Raw genomic sequence first — 22152 nt, forward strand, 5'->3', positions numbered from 1 at the left:
TTCAACAAGCTGTTAGCAAAACATCAAAATCTTTATAGAGATAATTGGGAAAAAAAGTGTCTTTCACATAATTAAAGCTCTTCTTTCTTGATAGAGCTCCTCATCACTCGATCTCTTTGAGATTTTCTTTTTTCCTTTATTTTTTTCTTAAACCGTTCCTCAAAGTATTTTTCTTCTATGACCCTTTCTTTCTCCTGCTCCTCCTCAGTCTGCCTGATGTTCATTTCCTTTTCGGGATCCTAATATTAAAGATTTCATTTTTGTGCACCAATAGGATCTTGCTCAGATTCAACAGAATTTTTAAGGTGTGACAATCAAGAACCAAAATAAACAATAATTTCATGTACTACCTTTGTTTCTCCCCATGTTTCATCTCCAAAGTCTTCTGCATAATCCTCATCATCTGTTATCAAGAAGTTGTCAAAAATTGTGCCAGCTCTCACCTTTGAGGAAAGAGGGGGAAAAAAAAAAAAAAAAACAAAAACAAAAAACACAAGACGCCTCTTATTCCTTTATGGTTCTAGTTTCATTCTTCTAATAATGTTTGTATTATATATTTAATAGATAGAAAACACGTTAAGAACCCCATAGCTTTTTGCAGAATTTGATAAAGAATTCTCTCTGGTTTTGGAAAACTATTTTCAAGAATTGAAACAACTTAATTACACTTTAGATACTTTACTGCTCATAGAAATTTTAAGTTTCAATTCTAGCTACTGAGGAAACCTGAGGTAGAGGAATACCTCAGAAGGGCCTCCAGAGGGCAGATTTCTCCTTGTTAACCTTTGAGAAAGGAGTAACTGAGCTGCCTGAAGCCTCTGCTATGAATCCCAAGTCAGGTGGAGTAAGTCATACTTTCCAACACTCACACAGATCAGTTTAGGCCCCTTACTTATCTGTACATGGCTATGAACCAAGAAACAACTACAACAGAAGACCAATGCATTTTATTTTTTTAAAATACTCTGCAGTTTTGTATATATATTTAAATAAAAGCAAGTTAAGAACACTGTCCATCAAAGATTCCAAAATAACAGATAATGCTTACATTCAAAGGGTAGACGAACTGCCACACAGCCAGTGAAAAAAAGTTCTTTATTTTCCACTATCTGCAGTAAACTCAACTCACCTGCCAGATATCTAGTCCAATAATGCTGATGTTTTCAAAACTGTAGATATTGTAATCCGGCGAGTAATTTGGATTGTCAATCTTTGGGTGAGGCCAAACCCCTCTGTAATTTGGGTTATCAATCTGCCTTGGTTGCCACTCCCCCTAGGATAAACCGCATATTCTGAATACAGTCAGGGAAAGAGAAGTTGCTTAACATGGTATCCGTAACTAGATCTACAGGACTATTTATACTCTGTATAGAGGATTCTTGATCATAGGGTAACTCCATTTTCCATTCACAGAATCATTCCAGTCTTCAGGTTTCTCAGCACTAGTGTCCATGATGTATTCAGGTTCATCCCAATCCTTAAAAAAGGCACAGAAAGGTTAAAGAAAGCAGAACTAGTGCACAGTTCAACTACATCAGTTTCAGCAGAACCCAAATAACCCAATCACGCAGAATGAGTACAGATTCAAGAGACCGTTACCTCAGGTTTGATGTCATTTGGATCATCAATTTGGATTCGATCATCCCAGTCATGGGGTTTCTTCACTGCTGGATCATTAATTTTCCTTGGAGGCAAAAAATCTAAATCATCTTCTAAGTTGCCTGATGCAGCCACTTCATTATCAATTTTTACTTCGTAAGTCTGATCTGGCCTTATAATCAAAGTATACAGATGTGTATATCCATCAACCTGGGTTTTAAAGAAAGCAAGTAAAATCTTTTAAAAGCTTTAAATACAGCTCTTTGGAACTTCCTTGAATCAGAGTTACTAGTTTTAATGGATTTTTTCCTAAACAGTAAGAAAAAAAAAAAGTTTTCTGTAGAGGGAAAATAGTTAATGTAATGTAGCTTCCAAGTATGTTTTCTAGCCTCCCCTTCTGGATATGAGCAAAACAAAATGGTTGCAAGAAAACAGTCCTCATCTGATTGGCAAAAGGAAATGTCACAAGATTGACTATAGTGGAATATAAAATGATTATCTAAGTTATTTACACCCCAAATAGCTGAAGCAAAGGCACATGAAGTTTACTGCATAGCTTGAGAACAAAAATATTTAAAGTATAACTAGCAACTTGCATTTCAATCCCAGAAAAAGCAGTCTCTTTCAGAAATGCTTTAATTAAATTACAACAAAGAAATAGAAAGACATACAGTTCTTAATAACATACAGCAGCCTTACAACCTTGTTCCACCCTATATCAGGGTCAGGTGATTATGAACACAATCACTGAACTAGAAACATTGTGAATTGCAAGATATCTGATGTCCCAAAATTAACATGATTTTTAAGATATGGTGAAAGACAACTTCTCAAAGGTGATATATGCTTGGAATTGTGTTTTTAGAATTGTGGAATTTTTTGGTTTTAGTTCTTAATATTATTCTAGTTTTGTTATTTTAAAGTTTATCTATCTTTGAAATGTGCATTTACCTTACATCTGATTGGTTTCTTGATTGGGTGGGGTTTATTCTTGTAATTTAAAATAACATGGACTTTCTTTGTCTCAGATCCACAAATATCTGGCCCTACAAAGAGATAACAGGCTTTGCATCCTTAACTTGTTTTTAGAAAGATACTGGTTGTTTACTTTTCCTTCTAACACCACTAGACATCTCTCCCGTTCCAAATGATTTCTGTGGAATGCCATTCCATCTGTAATGAATGACGTGGCTTCCATTCAGAAGTCTCTAAAGCTACCTTAGAATTAGATTTTGTCTTGTCTGAGGCTTAGTTCTGTTACAGCCTTGACTCAAGAAAAGAAAAAAAAAAAAATCCAGGCAAGATAAGTTATCTGTGGCATAAGCTGAATAACTTTGTAATCACATGACCTACATAATGACAAATTTCACTTAGATACAAACCCAGAAACTTCACCACATCACACAGGAATGTATGTAAGAGCAGATAACAGCATACAGAACGTTACTTCAAGTAAAGGTCTTCAAAAAAATCTCGCTGAGCAACTTTTATCCTATGCATGCAAACATAAAGAGCTAACTATTTGCTATCCTCTTTGCAAACACAAAGAGCTAACTGCTTACAGTCACAGCATTCTTATTTTTTATGAAGCTCTTCATTATTTTTTCCTACCATTTCAACAACCTTCCTTGAGAAGCTGCACAACAGCAGTGGCAATATTTTCATAATGCAGGACAGTAAACTCACCAAACATTATATAATAACGGGAATCTCCACTCAGGTTCTTCTGATCCAAGTCTGAGGAAAAAATCTTAATGTATCCCCCACCACAATCAATCTTTTGCTCATGTTTCACTGTATATTGAATGACCAGAGTCTTCCCTTTGTTACTAAATGGCTTAAATCGTGAGGAGATTGCATAAAATTTGGAGTTCTCACTAGTTTGAAGACCTGTAAAGATAATTAGAATAACATTCAAACATTCGCTTTTCTTGCTATTTGTGGAGAAAATACTTCTATTGCCACACAGGCAGGTGCTATAAAGACCAATCCTCAGCTCCTGAGATGGCTTCTGTGGTGTATTTTCCACAAAACCCACACACCTTTATCTCTCACTGGATCTCCGTAGAACTTCCCAGCCGTGAGTTTAAACGTCCCCAGCCTTTCCGCCTTGTACTCGGAGTGCACCCACCTCTTCTGCCAGCCAGCTGCCCCGCCGGGCGGTACCAGCGCCCACAGGGGGACACAAAATGGCCGTTATGGGGGGGGGGACAGCATGAGGGGGGTCCCCTTCCTCCCCACCGCTCCCTCCCTCGCCCACAACCTCCATCCAGAAACTGCTCCTGGAAATACACCGCGGCCCGGGCAGCCCCCAGCAAGGCCCCGAGGAACAGCAGCGCCCCCAGCCCCCGCCTCAAGGCGCCGCCACCGCCCGGCCCGGCCGCGGCCGCCATCGCCCTCACACGACGGCGGCCTCGCGCCTCAGCCCAGAGCAGCGCCGCCGCTTCGCGCCTTCGGGGCCCGCCCGTTGTACGGCGGGCTCTGATTGGCTAAGCATCCCCCCGCTTCTTGTTAGCCGCCATCCGATTGGTTTAGCCTCACCGAGGGAGGAGCGGCTTGCACGTGCTCGCGCGGTGAGATGCATGCTGGGGCTTGTAGTCAGCGCTCTGACTGCCGGGCAGCAGCATGCCTCATTGTGATTGGCTGTTTGAGCTCAAGGCTCGGCGGCGGGCTGGGGGGGTTCAGCGCTGAGCCAATGAGGGGGTGGGATATTGGAGGGTGGGCGTCTCCGGGATACGGCCCCGCTCAACCGCCTCAGCGCGTCCCGAGATGGCTGCGAGCGCTCGGGCGGGGAGGGCGCCGGTGGGCGGCGAGCAGGTGAGGGCCCGGCCTCGACAAGGGGGTCCCCGGCCGGTGAGGAGAGCCCTCAGCGGAGGAGGGGCGGGAGGAGGCGGCCAGAGGGCCGGGGGGAGCGGGTGCCGGGCCGTGCGGCTCTGCCTCTGAGGGCTCGGCCGCGGGAGCCTCACTCCGTGTCCTCCTCCGGGCAGGGGCACGGCGATGCGCAGCGCTGGAGAACCGCCGGGCCTTCCTTGCTCCTTCCTCGCTCCGGCAGCGACCTCCGTGTGGGAGAGATGGGGTTGGAGGCGGCTGGAAGAGCGCCGTGGCACCGCAGCAGGTTCCTCAAGGTGCAGGATGTGGAAGTACGGGGAAACCAGCGGTGCCAGGCGCTGGGAGGCGCCGTGCAGGCAATGAACAGAGGCGTAGCAAAGAGCGCACCGGGTGGCACTGCCCACACGCGATCAAGCTCAGCGCTGAGGAAGGTGGCACAGCTAGAAAGCAAAATCATGAATCGGAAGAAGCAGATGGAATTGCAAAACGCTGACTTCAGGCAGAAGCCTTTGGATGAAGAACCTCTCTCATCTGCTTCCAGTCTTGAGTGCTGTGCAAGAGGCAAGAAATATCTGAAGAATTACACTACAGCCAGTAGGAACACAGCCATCAGTAATGCCTGTCCTATGGAAGATGAAAGCATCCAAAGCCCAAAAAAGAGTGGTACGGTTAAACAAAAGCTTGGTTTGGATACAGGTGAAAAGAAAAAGAGAGAATTCACGGAGAACTCTCTGGAGTTTCCCAGTGGAAATGAGAATCGGAGGGTTGGTACAAGTGATTCTAAGTGGAGTGGAAAGGTAAATACAGTCTTCACTGGATTATGTTGTTTACACTTTTATAAGGTATTTTTAATTGGTATGTCACTATTTATTAACAGCAGAAAATAGTTTTTAATACTGTGTAGCTTGCTTGTGATGTGTTAGCTTCAATTCACACTAAAACTACTGGGTTTACCCATTATAATCTCTTTCTCTTTTTGGTGATCCACATACAGTAAATGAAGTAACACAAATCTCTTTTTTGTGTTCTTTAAAAGAGTAAGGCTCCCGTTTCATTAGGAACGTCTCCTCCGTCTCATAAGGAAATTTCACTGACAGAGGTATCCAAAGCACCTTCTCGTCACAGCAAAGACTTAGAGAAGAATGTTTTTGGTATAGTTGATTTATTGACACCTCCACCAGCCAGCAGAAACCTGTCAGCACTACGTGGTATGAAATCTCAATCACCATCTTCTTCTGTGAAAGACAATACTGTAAAAATGACCTTGCCCAGAACAGGCAACGCCAAGCAAACCCAAATATCACTTGGAAGTGATGGAAGTGAAATAAAATCTTTAGATGATTTATTTTCAAAAGCATCTGATGCAGAAGATTCAACCAGCGTAAGCTCAAATGGTAAGCTTTCCCAGGTGTTGTCTTGATAGACCTGGCACAAATTGTACTAATGATCTACTAATAAGCACGGGCAAATACTTGCTTTGAAAGAATTCAGCAGCCTAATTTAGAATTTAGAAAGAGCCATTGTTAACTTAAAGATTTAAACAGTGACTGCGTACTATTACTTCTTAGTATTACACTTTTTTTTTCTTTTTGTCACTTAATGGATGTGTACTGTAACTTTCATGTGAGGCCTCATGGTGGTTTGTCGCTCAGTTGCAGACTTCAGGCTGAATATCCTGAGCCTTGATGATTTGGCATCAAATATCACCAGTGAGATGGCAGAATTCAAGCAGAAAGTAAGTAGAAGTTCCATACTAGTTCATATCTCTGTTCTGCCATCGTTTGGTGAAGGGTGGAGGCTCTAAAATAAATACTTCTATTCTACCCATAAGCTATCAGAGATGAGCCTGGCTCACTAGCTGTAAAGTTAGGTCAGGATTTTGCAGTCTACTGCAACCTGACCAAATTCTTTTTGTGTGTCTTTGCATTTCCTTACTAAACTGACAACAATGTAAAGCTTGCAAAGTGACACAGAAAAGCAACGTTTTTATCTCCTAATAAAGGAGTAGCTGACTGTCACATGCAGTGAAAATGATAGAGATTAAGGCGTGTTATGGTTACGTACTGCTGATTCCTCTAACATACAGCTGTTTGATTTTACAGGGGGCAGACATTGAAATTACTCAAGAATCAAACAGAAATCCAAAAAAAGATACATTCCAGGTGGAAAAGGACCAACTCTCTCTTAAAATAAGTACAGTAACTGGTGTGAGTAATCCTGAAGGGGATACTGAAAAAAATGTGACTGAAGCTGATGTCTCAGAACATTTAGGTGAAGTTTCTGCAGATTTTTCTAGACAGGGACAGGATTATCCTGATCGTGATGAGAGAACTGTTAATTCCGAATATTCTGAAGACTTTGAAAAGTCTCTGTCCACAACAGATGGGGAAGCTGTATCAGAAATGTCAGAGGAAAATTCTGAGAGTAGCACGTATTCTGGAAAAGACCCATCTTCTTCAACATCAACACCTTTGCGTACTAGAGAGAGGCACGAACGGGTGCACAGGGTGACTGTAAAAGAAACCGCAGTTCAGACAGTGGATTCTCCCTTCACCTATTGCTGGTCAAAGAGTAAGTTCGTGTTTAAGTCAAGATACTGCCCTCTTCAGTCTTGAGCTTTTTCATGTGTTATATTTTAACCTAGTCAGCATTAATCTATAGTTGTTAATTCAAGTACTGATGTTTTGAAGAACTGATAAACCAAATTCTAACACTGAACCCTCCAAACCCAGTAACTAATTCTATCCTATACACAGCAAACACTGCAGTACTTGGCCCGCCTGTGGGAAACAGCTACATTGATCCAGTACCTATTGCCAGTCACATCATCAGCATGGATGCAGTAGAAGGTAATGAAAAACATACTTCTTAATGCTATTTTACTGTATTTTAAATTCCTACTCAGGTTGTTTAGCACTTACTAGCTGACTAATCTGTTACTAAGCATACACTCTTCTTTCTTGCAGCCTTGACAGCATACAATCCATCAGTGCTTGTTTTAAATGCCATGCTAAAACAGCACTTGATGTTGACCCAGCAGTTTGTGGAGAACATTCAGCACCTTCATTTATGCCTGGTGGAGTCATTAGAGAATGAGAAGTTCCACTATCACACACTAGAAGAGGCTAAAGAGGTATGATAGACTAGATAGCAGCCTAGATAAGAGTAAATATATAGTCCTTTCCAAACAATTCTAATATTTGCAGCACATAGTTTTAATTGTATTAACAGTGAATAAATTAATAGTAGAAGACTGTATTATTCATCCCTCTATTAAGAGCAAGCCAAGTATTTATGTAAAAAAGACAGAACTAAAGTCTTATTGGAAGCCATAGTTTGAAAAGAATAAGTTTTCTACTCTACCCTTTAGCTGTTCACAAATGAGGAAGGATCTTTGTCATGTTACAATGGAAGCATCAGTTCCTGTTGCTAGTAAAGTGCAGGTAGCGTGACACAAAGATTATATATGATAAATATCTACACAGATAAATGGTGTATTAATTCTTTTGCAGTACATCAAGAATCACAAATCTCCACCTCTAACACTTGAACAAGCACGTAAAGAAATTCAGAAAGCACAGGAGGAGAAACTACTGTGAATCTATCAGCAATACGTAAAATTTACCTTTACAAAGCTCAAGCTGCAACAAGAAGCACTTTCAAACTGTACCGATAAAGTTGTAAACTGTACTAGAACGATTTGTACCAACTGTTTGGTATCTTGTAATATATAATTTATTTTCCTGCATCTGTGGGTTGTTTTTTTGCTCCTGTATATGATGGAAGGATAGAGATGCCATCAGTCAGGCTACCTCAGTGGTCAGAAAATAAATAAATAAGAAAACACTTATCCCACTCCCTTTAGAGAAGTCAGCACAGCCTGTGTGTTTATCACATAGCTCATCTATCTCTGATCATGGTAGAAAGGAAAAATCTATATGAAGCACCCCGGACTGTTATCACAGTAGAAAAATACCATCATGACCTTAGTGCCTTATTTGAGCAAACCTATCAGGTTACTACAAAACCAAACATATGCAATGTTGAGGTAAATTCAATACAAGGGAGGCTTACAGCCAAAGTGCTAGAATCCATTTAGTCTCAACTTTGAGCCACTGTTTTATTTTTTTATTAAAAAAAGTGTTTATTGGAAGGCAAAACAATAAAATTCACAAGTTGATAACATACAGGTGTTGTATGCCGATTCACAGACAGTTACAGTTCCACAACTACAGTAGATCTAGAACAAACTGATATTTCACCATATTAACTGAATGGTTTTAAGAGGGTTTCTGCTATACAAACAAATTACTCTGGGAAGAGGTTACCACCACGCAGACCTCTGGAGTGGAAGTGCAGTGTAAGGGCCTAATATCTTTAGCTGGTGGTCTCTGGAAACAGTTACAAAAGTTTTTTTTTTTCTCATTTAGGTTAAAGGAAGTTTCCAATAACATTTCACTGTTAGAAACTTGCAGAGCAGAGAAAATTGATTCTCTTCTATTGAACTAATTAGCTTTTATTAAAGGGTATATACAAAAATATAAAAAGCTTAAAGAATGTCTTCCATTACAAAGCATTGAACATCCCTTAGAGCGCTTGAAAAGCTAGAACAGTTAACCCTCGTGTTCTGAACAGAGTTGTGACTGCAGCAGCTGGTGTGTAGGGGTGTTAAGTTGTATGGTAGGTTCTAACAAGCTTGCACAGTGCTCATAGGTCACCTGTACTGGAACTAGATGCTTCATTCCCCATTTAGACATTAGGATACACTGCTCAGCATCAGTCTGACTTGATCCCAAGGCAGCACCCCTCCACTTCAAATAGAATTAACCTTTTGAGAGAAATAAACATACATTATGGAACTAGAGACATATAACCATATCAGATAACGTCTGTATTCCACAGGAATGAGTGAATCACAATCTTTGACCAGGGGAGAGCTTGACTGGGGCTTAAGTCTAGTATAAAATGGCTAACTAATTAAAAAATTTTGCAAAATAAAATGGAAATTCTTAAACGTGCTAGACATGTCATAGTAATGACTGGCCTTTTTAAACACTGAATCACAAGTGTTGAAGTACATGTCATAGCTTTCCATTTTTCACCATAGTTTTAAAAGTAATTCTTTTGTCACTTCCTCCAGACTTTAATCCGGATTTATACAAGTTTAATGTTTTGTAGAAGATGCAAGACATCTTTCTTCAGAGAGTCTTATTCAGGTGGTGGAGGGTCTTGCGTTTCACGCTTCACTGAAACAATAGGGAAAAGAGCGCTTACACATTCTGCAGTCACCTAAGCTGTCCGAAATGTTTCATGGAATGAGGGCTTTATTAATAAGGATTTTTTCCTTTTGAGCTTTACGTTAATTCGTTTTATTATATAGATCTACTGCGGCCATAGGTAGAAGTGACTTTTCAACTGGCATGCCAGTTTTTTTCATTTTAATTACTGTTTAGTTTAATGTAACACAGACTCTCTGCAAAAATCTATCACTCGGGTAATTCTCTCCATCTCCTAAGAAGCACCTCCACTTTGCACCCTTTCTGAAACTGCACTACTATGATTTTTATTGCCAGTTCTGGGTTTGACAGAACACAGCACTAACTGTAGGAAACTAAGAGTTGGGCAGGGCCAAACAGTAAGCGTGGGCCAGCTTCATTCCAACCACACAGACCTCCTTCCTGCTTTGGCAGCCATCCATCCTGTGGTATGGCTCCCTCTGCTACTTTTACGACAATCCTATTTTTTGAAGGATAAGATTTAAAGATAGAGGCTACTGGTGTTGAAGCCATGATGTGGCTTACATAAAACAAGCTAATAACGTTTCAGAAATTAGAATACAACATAACCCTGAAAAGGGAAAGATGCAGAGTTAATCAGAGTGTGTCTACTTACCTTGTTGATTTTTTTTTAAAATCCATTATATTAGAAAGAATGAAGAAATACTCAAAATTGAGTTTATACTCTACAGTAAAACTCTAAATAGGACAAATATCATTAATAAGTCTGAACGTTTTTTTAAATTGCTTAGCAACATTCACTTACATTCATCTCTGGCCTTCATGCGTGCGATAAATGAGTAACTTTTATTTCTTCGGTAGTTTTCATAAGGGTCATCTAATGCAACTCCCACTCCTTTATATTGATCCCATTTGTCTCGGATATCCCCTCCTTTAATTGGATCCTGAATTCCTTGCTCCTTGGCTCCCAATCCACCAGACCCACTCCATCCTGCAAAAGGGACACAACATTGCAATCCTGTACCTATTGTATTACTAGAATTCTGCAGAATAAGCAAACATCATGAAAACAGCTAAAGAAAACGTCCATTCAATGTAGCAGGATAACAGTCTGAAACAATATATGAACTGTGTTCTTTTTTTTTTTTTTTTTTTTTTCCTGAAAGCATTAACATGCAGCAAGTCTGGGAGTAGAGAAACATTAACACTATCCCTAAGAACATTTAAGAGGTCAAGGGGAAAGACAATGCAAGCCCAATCTGTTTGGTCAGATGCTGATCTACACTGTTGGGAGATGAAACTCCAGGTAGCTGAATCCTATTTGATGCCAAACTCACATGCCTGTCTTCTACATCCTTCCCAGAAGGGCAACTGCCATCGTTGTTTCACGTTTTATGTACTTACATCTCTGAATATCCTTACTCTGTCCTCAGAATATGAAGGTGCTGAAAGGGACAACACTTAGGAATGTGCAAAAATTAATGATGTCCAAGAGCTGAGTGCCTGATTGTGTTTCCTGGCTTATATTCCAAACCAGTACCTTACCCATTTTCACTAGCATCTGATGGCCTTTATTTTCTTCTCCAAGTCTTGATTCTGGTATAGGAGGCCCAGAACTGGAGCCCAAACCAGCAGAAGAACTAAGGAAATAAAAAAAAAAAAAAAAAAAAGGAAATTAAAAACAAGCAATACTGTTCTGACCCAGTGCAAGGGACTTTAAATCTTGTTAAATATTAACATCCAGTATAATCCCATTCATTTTAAGATTTTTTTTTTTTTTTTTTTAATAAAGCTATTAGGTTATGGAGTTTTAAAGGTGCCAACAAACCTTACCTGCTTCTTGGTACAAGGGAGAAATCAAACACTAGTCTTCCTCGCACAAAGAGTTCTTGGAGGATTTTTCCTCCATTCTAGAAAGGCTTATAAGGCCTTCACAGCTGCACAGTGTTTTGTTATAAAGCCATCACAAAATGGTAATATTTTCTCTCTATACATACACAAATAGCACAAACACTATTACCAAATCTGCTTGTCATCCTTTCTACTATTAGTGAAATGCTTAATGCACTCAGTTTATGAGAAAAGTACCCTTTATGGTACTTATCTGAACAGTCCAGCTAAAAAGAGAAATAAACAAACAAAAGCTTACGGAGGAGTGGGGCTGCGAGACCGAGACCGGCGCCGCCTTCCTGGGGAGTAAGATTTTGATCTGGACCGTGACCGTGATCGCGAGCGGCTATGGGAAGAGCGGGACCTGCTCCGGCTTCTGGAAAAAGACAGCACGTGAGATCAGACGCACAAGTTTCCGAAGCAACATCCAGGGTTCTTTTTTCAGCCCTGAAGGTTGTTTCCTATTGCCTCTGACTTCCTGAGATTCACCCCATTGCACTGTACCTGGACTGAGAGCGTGAATAGGATCGTGACCGAGAGCAAGAGCGAGATCGTGACCTTGAATAGGAGCCAGACGATTTTGAAGATCGTGAATTGGACCGGGAGGATGAACGACCTCGGCTTTTAGACCGACTGCGAGACCGAGAAGGCCCACTGCACAGATAAAGGCAGAGAAACTCCAGTGAAATTCCTTGGAGATGCTTGAGAAATGCAAATGTAGCTTTGATCAAACTCAAATTACACAAAAGCACTATATTTCTGCAAACAATCCAATCAAAACCTAAGTGTGAAAAAAACAAAACTATTTTCTACGGATTAGAATTTCCAGCAACTTAAAATCCAGTTAATTCCACCAACATACTGCTGAACAGATTTTTCTTATACTAGTCTGAAGTGATCCTAGCACCTTCCAAATGAACACCATGCATCAGAAGGCACCAGACAGATCTCTCACCTATTTCTCTTCTCCTGACCTTTCCTCCGTCTCGCTCTCATTTTAGCTCTGAAGAATTCGTACAGTCCATTCTGCTCCCAGCCTTCACTGCAATAAATCAACCACACATAGAACCAACATCAGTAAAACTCTACTTTGATCCACGGAGCAATTAAGGATTTCCTCTAGATTTTGTAGGGAACAAAGGGCCTGGGCAGAAAGGTCTCACACATCTCAGTGCAAGATCAAACAGTTTAAAATACAACAAGAGCACTTATTTTCAGCATTAGAAGAACCAAGACACAGGCGAAGGAGAGAGAGGCACTTCTTGTTTTGAGACAGCTTCGTAGGGCATTTTCCTTACCATATTGTTAGCTATACCTACTCTTACCTGTTTCTAGGCCTGTCATGAGATGGTGGACTATAAAATGCCTCAACCGCAGCCAGTAGTCTCTCACTGGGGGGCATTGGGGGTGGAAGACGTATATCTTTAGGATCTAAAGGTTTATACTCATGATCTTCAAGCTGCCGGAAACAAAACAAATTACATTCTTGTCATGTGTCATGGGGTTGCTACCCTGAAGAGATAAATATAGATTTAACTGTGTAGGGACCTCACAATTCACTATTGGATTAAAAATGGTCCAGCAAAAAGGATTCTGCAGATGACCCACTGCTTCCTTGTGCTATCACCACCATTTTGATTTCTATAAGCCAGCACAACACCTATTGGAGCATTATCTGGATCACCAGGTAGATAAAACACACATCTTATCTATCCACCTCTGTGATAACAGTGCCTGGATGGAAACCTGGTAAAAGTTGGTGTATGCTGAGTAACACGAAGTTAAGAGATGGAATAGACCTACTCGTTCATCTCAAACACAGAATGATAAATGCAAATATCCCCCAAGATGCTGATACAGGTGCATGTTCGCTACCATTCTTGGCACATATAACACTAGTGTTGCAAAACATCTTTGTAAGAAAATTCTGAATACCAAAACTAGTGCACAGTGGCCCCATCAGAACTGCAGGGTCTCTCTGCCCACCTGAAAATCACTGGGGGTAAGACTTTGAAAAAAATGAGTCTTTCACAGATACAGGCTCAACTGGCTTTCACTGGGACACAACACCAAGTTTTTACCATTTTCACTGCCTTCCCTCACCACCCGCCCATACAACAACGTGCTGAGCCTGAGGGCTGCTGGAGGGAAAGATGTGAAATCGAAAATGTACACGTTAAACTACCCATAATATTCACTGTGGGATTTTGATCTTTTAATCCTACCAGTCAGGGCCCAATTTCAAGCACTTACTTTTACAAGCGGAGCCATCAGTCCAGCAGGAAGATCAAAGTAGGGAACGTTTGGCACCAGACTGGGATCATCATGGTTCATGTGAGGGGGGCCCTGTCGCCGCATGTGAGGAGGCTGCCCGTTAAATCCATGTGGGGGAGGCCCGAAATCAGGGTGCTGTGGCCCTCCCCAGGGAGGATGCTCGCTGATTCCAGGATGAGGCAATCTGTGACCAGGGTGATGATGAGGAGGTCCAATTTCTGCACAGAGTGGGAGGGTTAAAACATTTTACTTAGCTACAGAGAAGGGAAAGGCAATAAGAGCAGTGTACGTCAATTAGCACGTTTATCCTAAAAACAAATCTTGGCACCTTGTAGATCAAGAAAAGCAACAGAACGGAAGAACTAGGACCTGTAGCCAGCCTCATGTTCACAGAAATCTTGCAGTGCATCTCTTTTTCTGGCTACAGCAGCCACTCTCAAGACAACAGGAAGCTAACTCTAAGCCACTGCTTACTTTGGGACATACTGTGGTCAAAAAGTACCACAAGAAAGATGCTCAAGAACAAAAGGTTTCAGATGCAGCAGGCCAGCTGCTGACGGGATCTATTTCTGAAGCCTAAACACACCATCATGGCTTAGCATCAACCTAAACAGATCTGTAATACACTGCCTCTATGCCAAATCATTATACATAAAGAAATAAACATGGCAGGAATTAACTCACATGAGTAGGTGACAAGAAAATGCTTTAAAGAAGTTTAAAGCAGTGTTTCAAGAAGAGGTAGAGACAATATCCTGTTAAAGTAGGAGTGAGAGGCATCCATCCAGTCACTGATGGACAAACCATTTGCCGTGAATGCCAGGAGACCCTGCTGAACTCACTGTGCTACGCAGAAAAAAGGGAAGACTGAAAATCAATACCTGCTGCAGGGGGACCAACGGCTTTTCCAGGAAGTCACTACAGCCACCACACAGTCCTCAGCCTCTGCTATTTGACTCATCTTTATTAGCATTTGAACGTAGGCTGCGCTGTCATTGCTTCATCACTTTCCTAATTTTAGCTGGTTTAGTAGATTCCCCTCCTCCAACATCTTTGCGTGATACAACAGATGTTCCAGGTCATCAATACAACCCAAAACACAGCATCTTTTTTGAGCTTAAAAACCTTAATTTCCCCACACACACCTCACTCAGACAAGAAAAGCTGTTCTTCCTACTCACTACCACAGCTCTTAAAAAAAAAAAAAAAAATCTTTACTGAAGAAGTTAGACACAATCCTAAATACATAATTCATTGGTTTTCAACCTTTTTGGGACTTGGGGAAATAGAAATCTTTTATGCTTAAAATAGCAACTCCTATATTGCCATTTTTAAAGTTACTTGTCACACAGAACCACAGGGATCTTTAGATACTATGTTGACAACGATCATTCCAGAATGATCATAACTTCTGGATGTAGAAAACTAAATAGAAACTAAATCAGGGCAGACCACCACCAGACTTCAGCGGGGGCCTGCAGCCAAACCCAAGCCACAAAGGGCAGGCACACAGTGCCCCGACTACATTCTCAGACATCCCCATGTTCCAGCAAGAGAGCAAACCCAACAAGGGAGGGAAGGATCATTTCACCAGACACTACACCAAGCCACACAACGCTAGCCACGCACAAGACAGACAACTGAGAGCTTTTCTCTAAAAATAAAGAGCGGAAGAGAAGACCATGGATACACAAGAAAAAATACGTCCATCCTGCCTTCCTCTAACCTCTTCTATCTAGGGAGGACCTAGCCAAAGAGACCTCACCTACGGCCTGACGTACAAGGAATTGAATTTGGAGGTAAATCCTGCCTCTCACCTCTGGGCTATTTTTAAAATGAAATAGTCACAAAAAGAGTACCCAAAGAGCCACTGACTTGACCTTGGATTACAGTTTCTGGTTATCCTGGTTGTAGAAGGAAGACAAGAAGCAAGGAAGCATCCAATTCTGCACATATTTCCTACTGAGTCAGTTAGTTGTAGCTTCCCAAACCCAAAAACTCAGTATTTCTCAGGAAAACCTGAGCACTCCATCAAGAATATGCTGTCACCCCAAAGCACTACAGTTTGTAACAGCAATCAGTATTGCAACGTAAGAAAACCTGGCCCAGCACACACTTTACCTTGAGGAAAATCCCCCTGGGGGTAATCAAAACGATGAGGATAAGGAGGCCTTTCAAAGGGATGGCGAGGTGGAAAATCATCCTGCATGAAGCGAGGTGGAAAGCGGTTGAAATTATGCGGATGCGGGGGCTGGTTGAATTGGGGATGTTGCTGATGTGGAGGAAATGGGCCTCTGAAGTGAGGTGGCCGCTGCATTCGAAATGGAGGTTCCCTTTGACCCCCACCCCATGGAGGTTGTTCGTGCTGGTTGTTCCACGGGGCTTCAAACTGGTTGTTCCAAGAAGGATCGGGCTGGTTGTTCCACGGCGTCTCTCGCTGGTTGTTCCAGCCTTGATCTCTCTGTTCGTTCCACATTCCTTCATGGTTGTTATTCCATGGAGGACAGTGAGGTGGTCCCTGGTGGTAAAAGTAATGAGCCTGGTCATTAGGCTACAAGAAAGCGATAAAAACATTCTACCTTTTAAAGTAAATATTGCCTGCAGACAATTTCAAAAATATTTCTGAACAGCTGTGGACTCTTCCTGTCTCTTCTCTGAAACTAAATTGCTAGGGAACTCAGTGCTGAACTTGAAGACAGCACTTCTTGTTCTGCTCATTCATATGGAAAAGTGCAGTAGCTGACAACCTGAAATCCAGCCTAAACTTTGCTTTCAGCTATGCTGAGAATAAGAAAGCTTTGGATTTTAATCTGAATGTATAACCTTCCCAGCTTTTCAAAACACTCCCGCTCCCAAGATGGAGTTTCTGAATAGGTGAAGTTCCACCTCCCCCTACATCTCATTTCAGAACGGCGCTTGATACCTGCTGTTGACCCCATGGTGCAACAGGGTGAGGTTGGTCAAACCACGGTGGTTTATTTGGAGGAATCTGATCGTGAGATCCAGGGCCACGAGGTCCACCAGAGGCAGGATCCTGCACTCCAGACCCTGTCGCGTCGTACTCTGAAGAACCACCTATGGGCATCTGAGATTTACCATCATCTGAAACAAATTGGAGACAGTTAGAAGCATCCAGGTCACAGGCAGTTACTAACACCAGCACACTTACAAGACTCCATCAGATTTTTGCTGGGTACATAGTCACATTTTACAGAAATCTACTACTGTGAGAGAGATTTCTGACAGATTTCTAACACTCATAACTTCTTTCCTCATTTATATTCAAGCATCAGACTGCACCAGATGCAAGGATCCAGGCAGAAGCCTGAATCTGTTTGAAACAAACTAGCATACCACAGTAGCTCACAAGCAAAATGTAGGGAAATAAATAGATAAAAAAAAAAATAAAAACAAATCTCTTAATTTTTTCCACCCACTGGTTTCTGCACAGGTCCCCAGAACAGGTTAGTACCTGCTTGTGTAACTGGAGCAGATGGTGGAGCTGAGGCTGGTGCTGCTGTGGGGGCTTGAGGCGGTGGGGTTGATTTCACCTCATTCTCCAGTGGTGGAATTTGTATTTGTTGCTGCTGCTGCTGCGTTAAACTGTTTACAAACTCTTCGTGTTGAGTTTTTAGGTTCTGTATCTGCTGTTGGAAGGCAACCTGTACAGGCTGTACAACTGTTGCATACTCAGTGATCAAATTTGCCTGATAAAGTGAGAAATTGAGGAGAACAAAGTTAGTGCTGCACGTAAAAGAGATCCCCTATAAGCTCATTCAGAATCTCCTATATTACACTCCCCCCGCCTTCCACGAAATAACTCTGCTGGCAGAAGGACCTGGTCACACTATGAAGCTCTGAAGGTCTCCAAAATATTCTCTGCAGGACAGAATTCACTGTCCATATTAAGACTAGCTTTCAAATACAGCTAAAACCAACAGCATTCATTATTAATGCTAAAAATGAGTACCTCCCGCTGCCAAAACAATTTTAATGCTTAGCATATAAAATTTAACGCTATGGCAGCGTATACAATTTAAAGGCATGGTTTCTTTAGTACCCCTTTATCAAGCATCAATTTCCATAAAAAAAGAACACTCAGAAATAAGCTTGACTGAAATGTAGTAGTTACTAATGCAAGTAGACTTTCTGGGACCATAGCAACAGCCAGATTATTGAATGTTTGAAGGAACAAGGTAACGTTTCACATTTTCTGTAATCCCTTGTAAACAACTTCAATAGGGAGGAGGAGGAGGAGTGTTAATAGTTGCCTTTCAAAAAGAAAAACATTTCCTAAATTTTCATATTTACAGGCATATTTTGAAAAGAGTAACTTTTCTTTTGTGGCTAACCTGGTACTGGCCAAGTCCAAGAGCTGGGCTCTGTAACTGCTGAATAATTGACTCATCAAAGTATCCATTTTTCTCCCATAGTTGAAGAAGCTGCATAAATTCAAGAGTGAAAGGTGCTTAGAATTGATGAACAATCACAGAAAAATTGAGGCAATTTTTTTTTTTTGTAAAATATTTCCAGCTTTATCAAAAGACCTAGGATTTACTCAGTTGTATTTGGAACCAACAAAGATTCAAATGCATTCAACCTTTTAGTAATAGCTAAAGCTAAGTACTCTTAGGTTGTAGTTCAAATAGGTTCAAATGCAAAGCACGTCCTATGAAAAGATTTTGTGAAGACAACCAGACTAAAAACATTTCAGCAGTCCTCTTCTGTCCTTGTATTTGTGAATTTGCCTGGCATTGACCTAACAAAGCAAAGCATAGTTAAACTAAAACCAGATACTCACTCTGGCAATTTTCTGTTGCTTATCCTCCTCCACCGCTAAAAAACTGGTACAATAAATAGGTACAACCACCTTCTGTAAAGCAGCCAGGAGATCCCGTGCTTGCTTCCGCTGGCTTCAAAAAAGGAAGGGGAAGGAGAAGAGTTACTGCTGTTCACTATAGCATTAAATATAGCATTAAAAGCATTGCAAATCAATTCCTCCCAGCTTCCACTGTACCAAAAGATTCATAGATATAGAGTTCCCTCCTTTACATTTTTACTGTACAGCCTTAACTTGAATAAAAATATACAAATTAGATAAAAGTTTAATTTGATTATTAAAGCACCAGATCTTTGTGCCAGCTACAGATGTTAAGGCATCTGCTAAAAATAATGAATACATTAAAAATAAAAGGTGACTAGTCAAAGAATATATGTAGCAGAGACAGCTTTCACCCAATTAATCAAAACATAAAACTGAAAAACACAATTTAATCCTTACCAGTGATGCAATACATCATTAATTAAGTAAATCAGGTGCAAGCGAAGCTCAAAGTGAGCTCCTTCTGCTGTTATACGATTTCGCAGGTGCCCAGCCATCAGTTCACAGTGTGCAGGAGATTTTGCATTACTAAACATCCAGTTCTTGCCAGCCTTAGAGAAAAGAAAGAAAAAAAAAAAAAAAAGCTGGTCTAAAGTGTTCACATCATAAGGACTCCCTAGAACACTGAAATAACTGCCAGAAGAGAAATTTTCAGGTAATCTTCTTGCCTACCATACAAAACATAGTTATTTTCTATACAATCCCAAAATTCCGATTGTTCTTAATCCACAACAGCACCAAGTAAGTGCTCAGACTAACATCACTTACTGAGATTGCATCTTTTGTGCACGTGTCGATTATTGGCTGCAACAGGTTGTCAAATTCATTCATATCTAACTGGGTTTCCTCCAAAACTTTCTGCATCTGCTGCTCTATTGCAAGGGCCACTGCTGATGTGACTTGTTCCTGAAAAAAAAAATAAAGTTATAAAATAAAATTAAATTACATCCCATTTTCTTTTAGAGAACTAAGCTGCTGTAGCCCAGGCCTCTTAGCCTCTTAACCACAAGCAGCTCTCTCAAAGACCAAGACCCTTTACAGGCAATGTTATCACACATAAACGTTTTGATTATTTGTTTTTAAGAAGACTATTCTCATTCTTTGGGAAAAAAAAAAAAACAAAAAACAACAAAAAACCTGTATTCATTTCTGCTTCTTATGTCCCTCCTTCATTGAAAAAAATAATTGCAGACAGGTCCTAAACATATATTTCAGGAGTGCTCCCTTCTTCCATAAATCCTCGGTTTGGTTGTCAGTAACATTAAGGGCAAAGTGGTGCCTGCAAAAACACCTAGTTCAAGTACACAGCACCTTCCCGCCCCAAATCTGAATCTGCCTTGAGGTACAAGATTATTTTAGGCTACTGCTAAAGTACAACCACATTTCTCGCAGTTCCCAGCAGCCTCCAGCATCAAATGCAGTCACAATTTCTTCCACTCTGTGAACCAGCAGGGCTTTTCATATACTAAATATATTATCTTAATCAAGGACCGATCTTACTAAAGCATCACATACATCTGTTCTAAGGATTCGGTGGCAATTACTGTGGAACTAAAATAAGTACAATAATGCCTCCTCTCCTCCCCAACACCCAAACCCACCACCCACCAGTCAGATGGAAGCCTTTCTCTCTCCCTTCGCTCTGAATATTTGCAGCCACGGGTAGTTTAGGATAAGGCAGATGAGTGCTTATTTCACACCAACCTGTCTCATGGCAAGGAGATGCTGCTCCTGCTGCTGCAGGTTCCACTGACTCTGCTGGATAAGTTCCTCCACAGAAGGAGTGCCCTGAGGAGCTGGGATGGGAGCAGCCGGTGGTGGGAGAGATGGTTGGGGCAGTGGCTGGATCTGCGTTGTAGCCTCAATGTCTTGACTTTGCTTGCACAGCACTGTCAGACAAAGTAAACTCTTAAAGCAAGCCTCAAATAGAAGTCTGCTACCACCAGCCCATACACAAACGCTGTGCTGGTTCCAGACCCTCATTCTTTACATAATGGTTCGATGCAAAATGTCAATCGTGCAATTAAGGGTGGGTGGTGCAAAGAGATGAGGGGGACAAGCGACTCCTTGCTCAATGGGAGAGGAACGTCTCCAACACCAGACCAGCTCCCGGAGCTCTGTGTGGGACCTCCCGGTTCCCGAGTGCCCCCTGTGCCCACAGCACAGCCCAACCTAGCTCCAAACCCTCAAAGGGGAGGCGTGCAGAGCCGCGGGCAGGGCTCAGCCATCTACCTGGAGCTCAGACGGCAGGAAGAGGCCGCAAACCGATCCCGGCAGGGTACAGCGAAGCCAGGGGGGGCAAAGCGGCTCCGCGGGCCGGGGCCCAGAGGGGACCGGGAGGCAGCAGCCGCAGGGGAAGGGGGGGGGAGGGGGACAGGGCCCGCCGCCACCCTCGGCCGGCCCCGAGTCGCGGCCCCCACTCACGCTGCTGCTGTTCCAAGGCCAGTTTGTACTTGTAGTAGCCGTAGAAGTCGCCCCCGAAGAGGAAGGAGAATTTGGGGTTCTCCTTCTGCTTCTCCATCGTCATCTTCTCGAACTCGGGCCCGTTCCGCGCCACGAACTGCGCCAGCTTGTCGATGACATTCCGCAGCTCCTGGTCTGTGGGGAGGCAGCGCCGTCAGCCCGCGCCGGGCCCGCTCCCTCCCTTCACACCCCTCCCAAACCTCCCTTTCTCCCCCCTCGCCCCCCTCAGACCCCTCCCGGGGCCGCGCTCACCGTCGGGCGGCAGCGGCATCTCCATGGCTGCGGGACAACGGGGGCGCCGCCGCCGCCGCTAGGCCGCACCGACCGGAAGTGCCGCCAAGCGCCACGCGCGGCCGCGCTTTACGGCCGCGTCGCTATGGAGACCGCAAAGGGCGGGAACCTGACAGGGCCCGGCCCCGGGGCGGGAAGGGGCTGAGGCGGCGGGGCCAGGCCCCAGCCCCCGGGAAGGGTCCGGGTCGGTCACGGTCCCGTCACGGTCCATTCCCCGTCCCTTCCCCGTCGCTCTGTCACGGTTTCCGAAGCCGTCTCGGCCCCAGGGCTCGCCCCTCGTCCTGCCCAGCCGGGGAAGCTGCTTCTGGGCTGCGGGTGGCTGCCCGCTCGCTGCCGTTCCTGCAGCAGCCAGTTCTTCTAGTGCTTACCAAGCCCTAAAAGTACACCAAAGTACATCCAAACTAAAAAAGTACATCCACATCCAAACTAAAAGTACATCCAAATTGCACTCAGGTTGACAGAAATCCATAGAGCACATTAAAAGAAAGAATGTCGTTCAACATCTGTTGCATATCTAGGAAAATCCATCACTGCAGCACTTGGGTAGACCACAGACATGATGTAAAAATGTTAGGAACATGGATGTGCAGGGAGCTCAGGACAGCCAACCGAAAAATATAACTGTTAATTGCCCTATGAAGGGACATTTAACTCACACCTGAGCACTGTTTCTTTCCACACGACTTC

The 22152-nt window shown here is 42.7% G+C and overlaps 3 protein-coding genes across 6 annotated transcripts; 1 reads left to right on the forward strand and 2 right to left on the reverse strand.

Moving 5' to 3' along the window:
• Positions 1–71: 71 nt before the first annotated feature.
• On the reverse strand, positions 72–3992 carry CALR3 (calreticulin 3; the record flags this gene model as incomplete). The annotated part of the gene is made up of 9 exons (XM_084302600.1): positions 72–239; positions 351–443; positions 1130–1273; positions 1364–1477; positions 1600–1809; positions 2551–2645; positions 3286–3489; positions 3642–3746; positions 3863–3992. The coding sequence occupies 9 exons, from the start codon at positions 3990–3992 to the stop codon at positions 72–74; spliced, it is 1263 nt and encodes a 420-aa protein (XP_084158726.1).
• Positions 3993–4353: 361 nt separating this feature from the next.
• Positions 4354–8423, forward strand: LOC311219574 (uncharacterized protein C19orf44). 2 transcript variants are annotated; one of them, XM_084302755.1, is made up of 9 exons: positions 4354–4416; positions 4587–5225; positions 5465–5822; positions 6087–6163; positions 6531–6699; positions 6811–6999; positions 7185–7277; positions 7395–7561; positions 7941–8423. In XM_084302755.1, the coding sequence occupies exons 1-9, from the start codon at positions 4369–4371 to the stop codon at positions 8025–8027; spliced, it is 1827 nt and encodes a 608-aa protein (XP_084158881.1). In that variant the 5' UTR covers positions 4354–4368; the 3' UTR covers positions 8028–8423. The 2 variants fall into 2 exon arrangements, with proteins under 2 accessions (XP_084158881.1, XP_084158880.1); XM_084302754.1 differs by having other exon boundaries at positions 6531–6999.
• A 144-nt stretch (positions 8424–8567) lies between these two features.
• Positions 8568–21509, reverse strand: CHERP (calcium homeostasis endoplasmic reticulum protein). Of its 3 annotated transcripts, none has more exons than XM_084302515.1 (18): positions 21427–21509; positions 21136–21309; positions 20416–20600; positions 19480–19617; positions 19111–19262; positions 18631–18742; positions 18182–18271; positions 17302–17536; positions 16753–16931; positions 15951–16347; positions 13809–14047; positions 12881–13014; positions 12511–12597; positions 12060–12209; positions 11815–11931; positions 11211–11305; positions 10471–10656; positions 8568–9256 (listed from the first exon to the last, which is right to left on the reverse strand). In XM_084302515.1, exons 1-18 carry the CDS (start codon positions 21449–21451, stop codon positions 9252–9254), a joined length of 2700 nt encoding a protein of 899 aa, XP_084158641.1. In that variant the 5' UTR covers positions 21452–21509; the 3' UTR covers positions 8568–9251. The 3 variants fall into 3 exon arrangements, with proteins under 3 accessions (XP_084158641.1, XP_084158640.1, XP_084158639.1); XM_084302514.1 differs by lacking the exon at positions 8568–9256 and adding an exon at positions 9264–9674 and having other exon boundaries at positions 11815–11928; XM_084302513.1 differs by lacking the exon at positions 8568–9256 and adding an exon at positions 9265–9674.
• Between the last annotated feature and the right edge of the window lie 643 nt (positions 21510–22152).

This window comes from Netta rufina (assembly GCF_964035555.1).
Source record: "Netta rufina genome assembly, chromosome: 28".
NCBI lineage: Eukaryota > Metazoa > Chordata > Aves > Anseriformes > Anatidae > Netta > Netta rufina.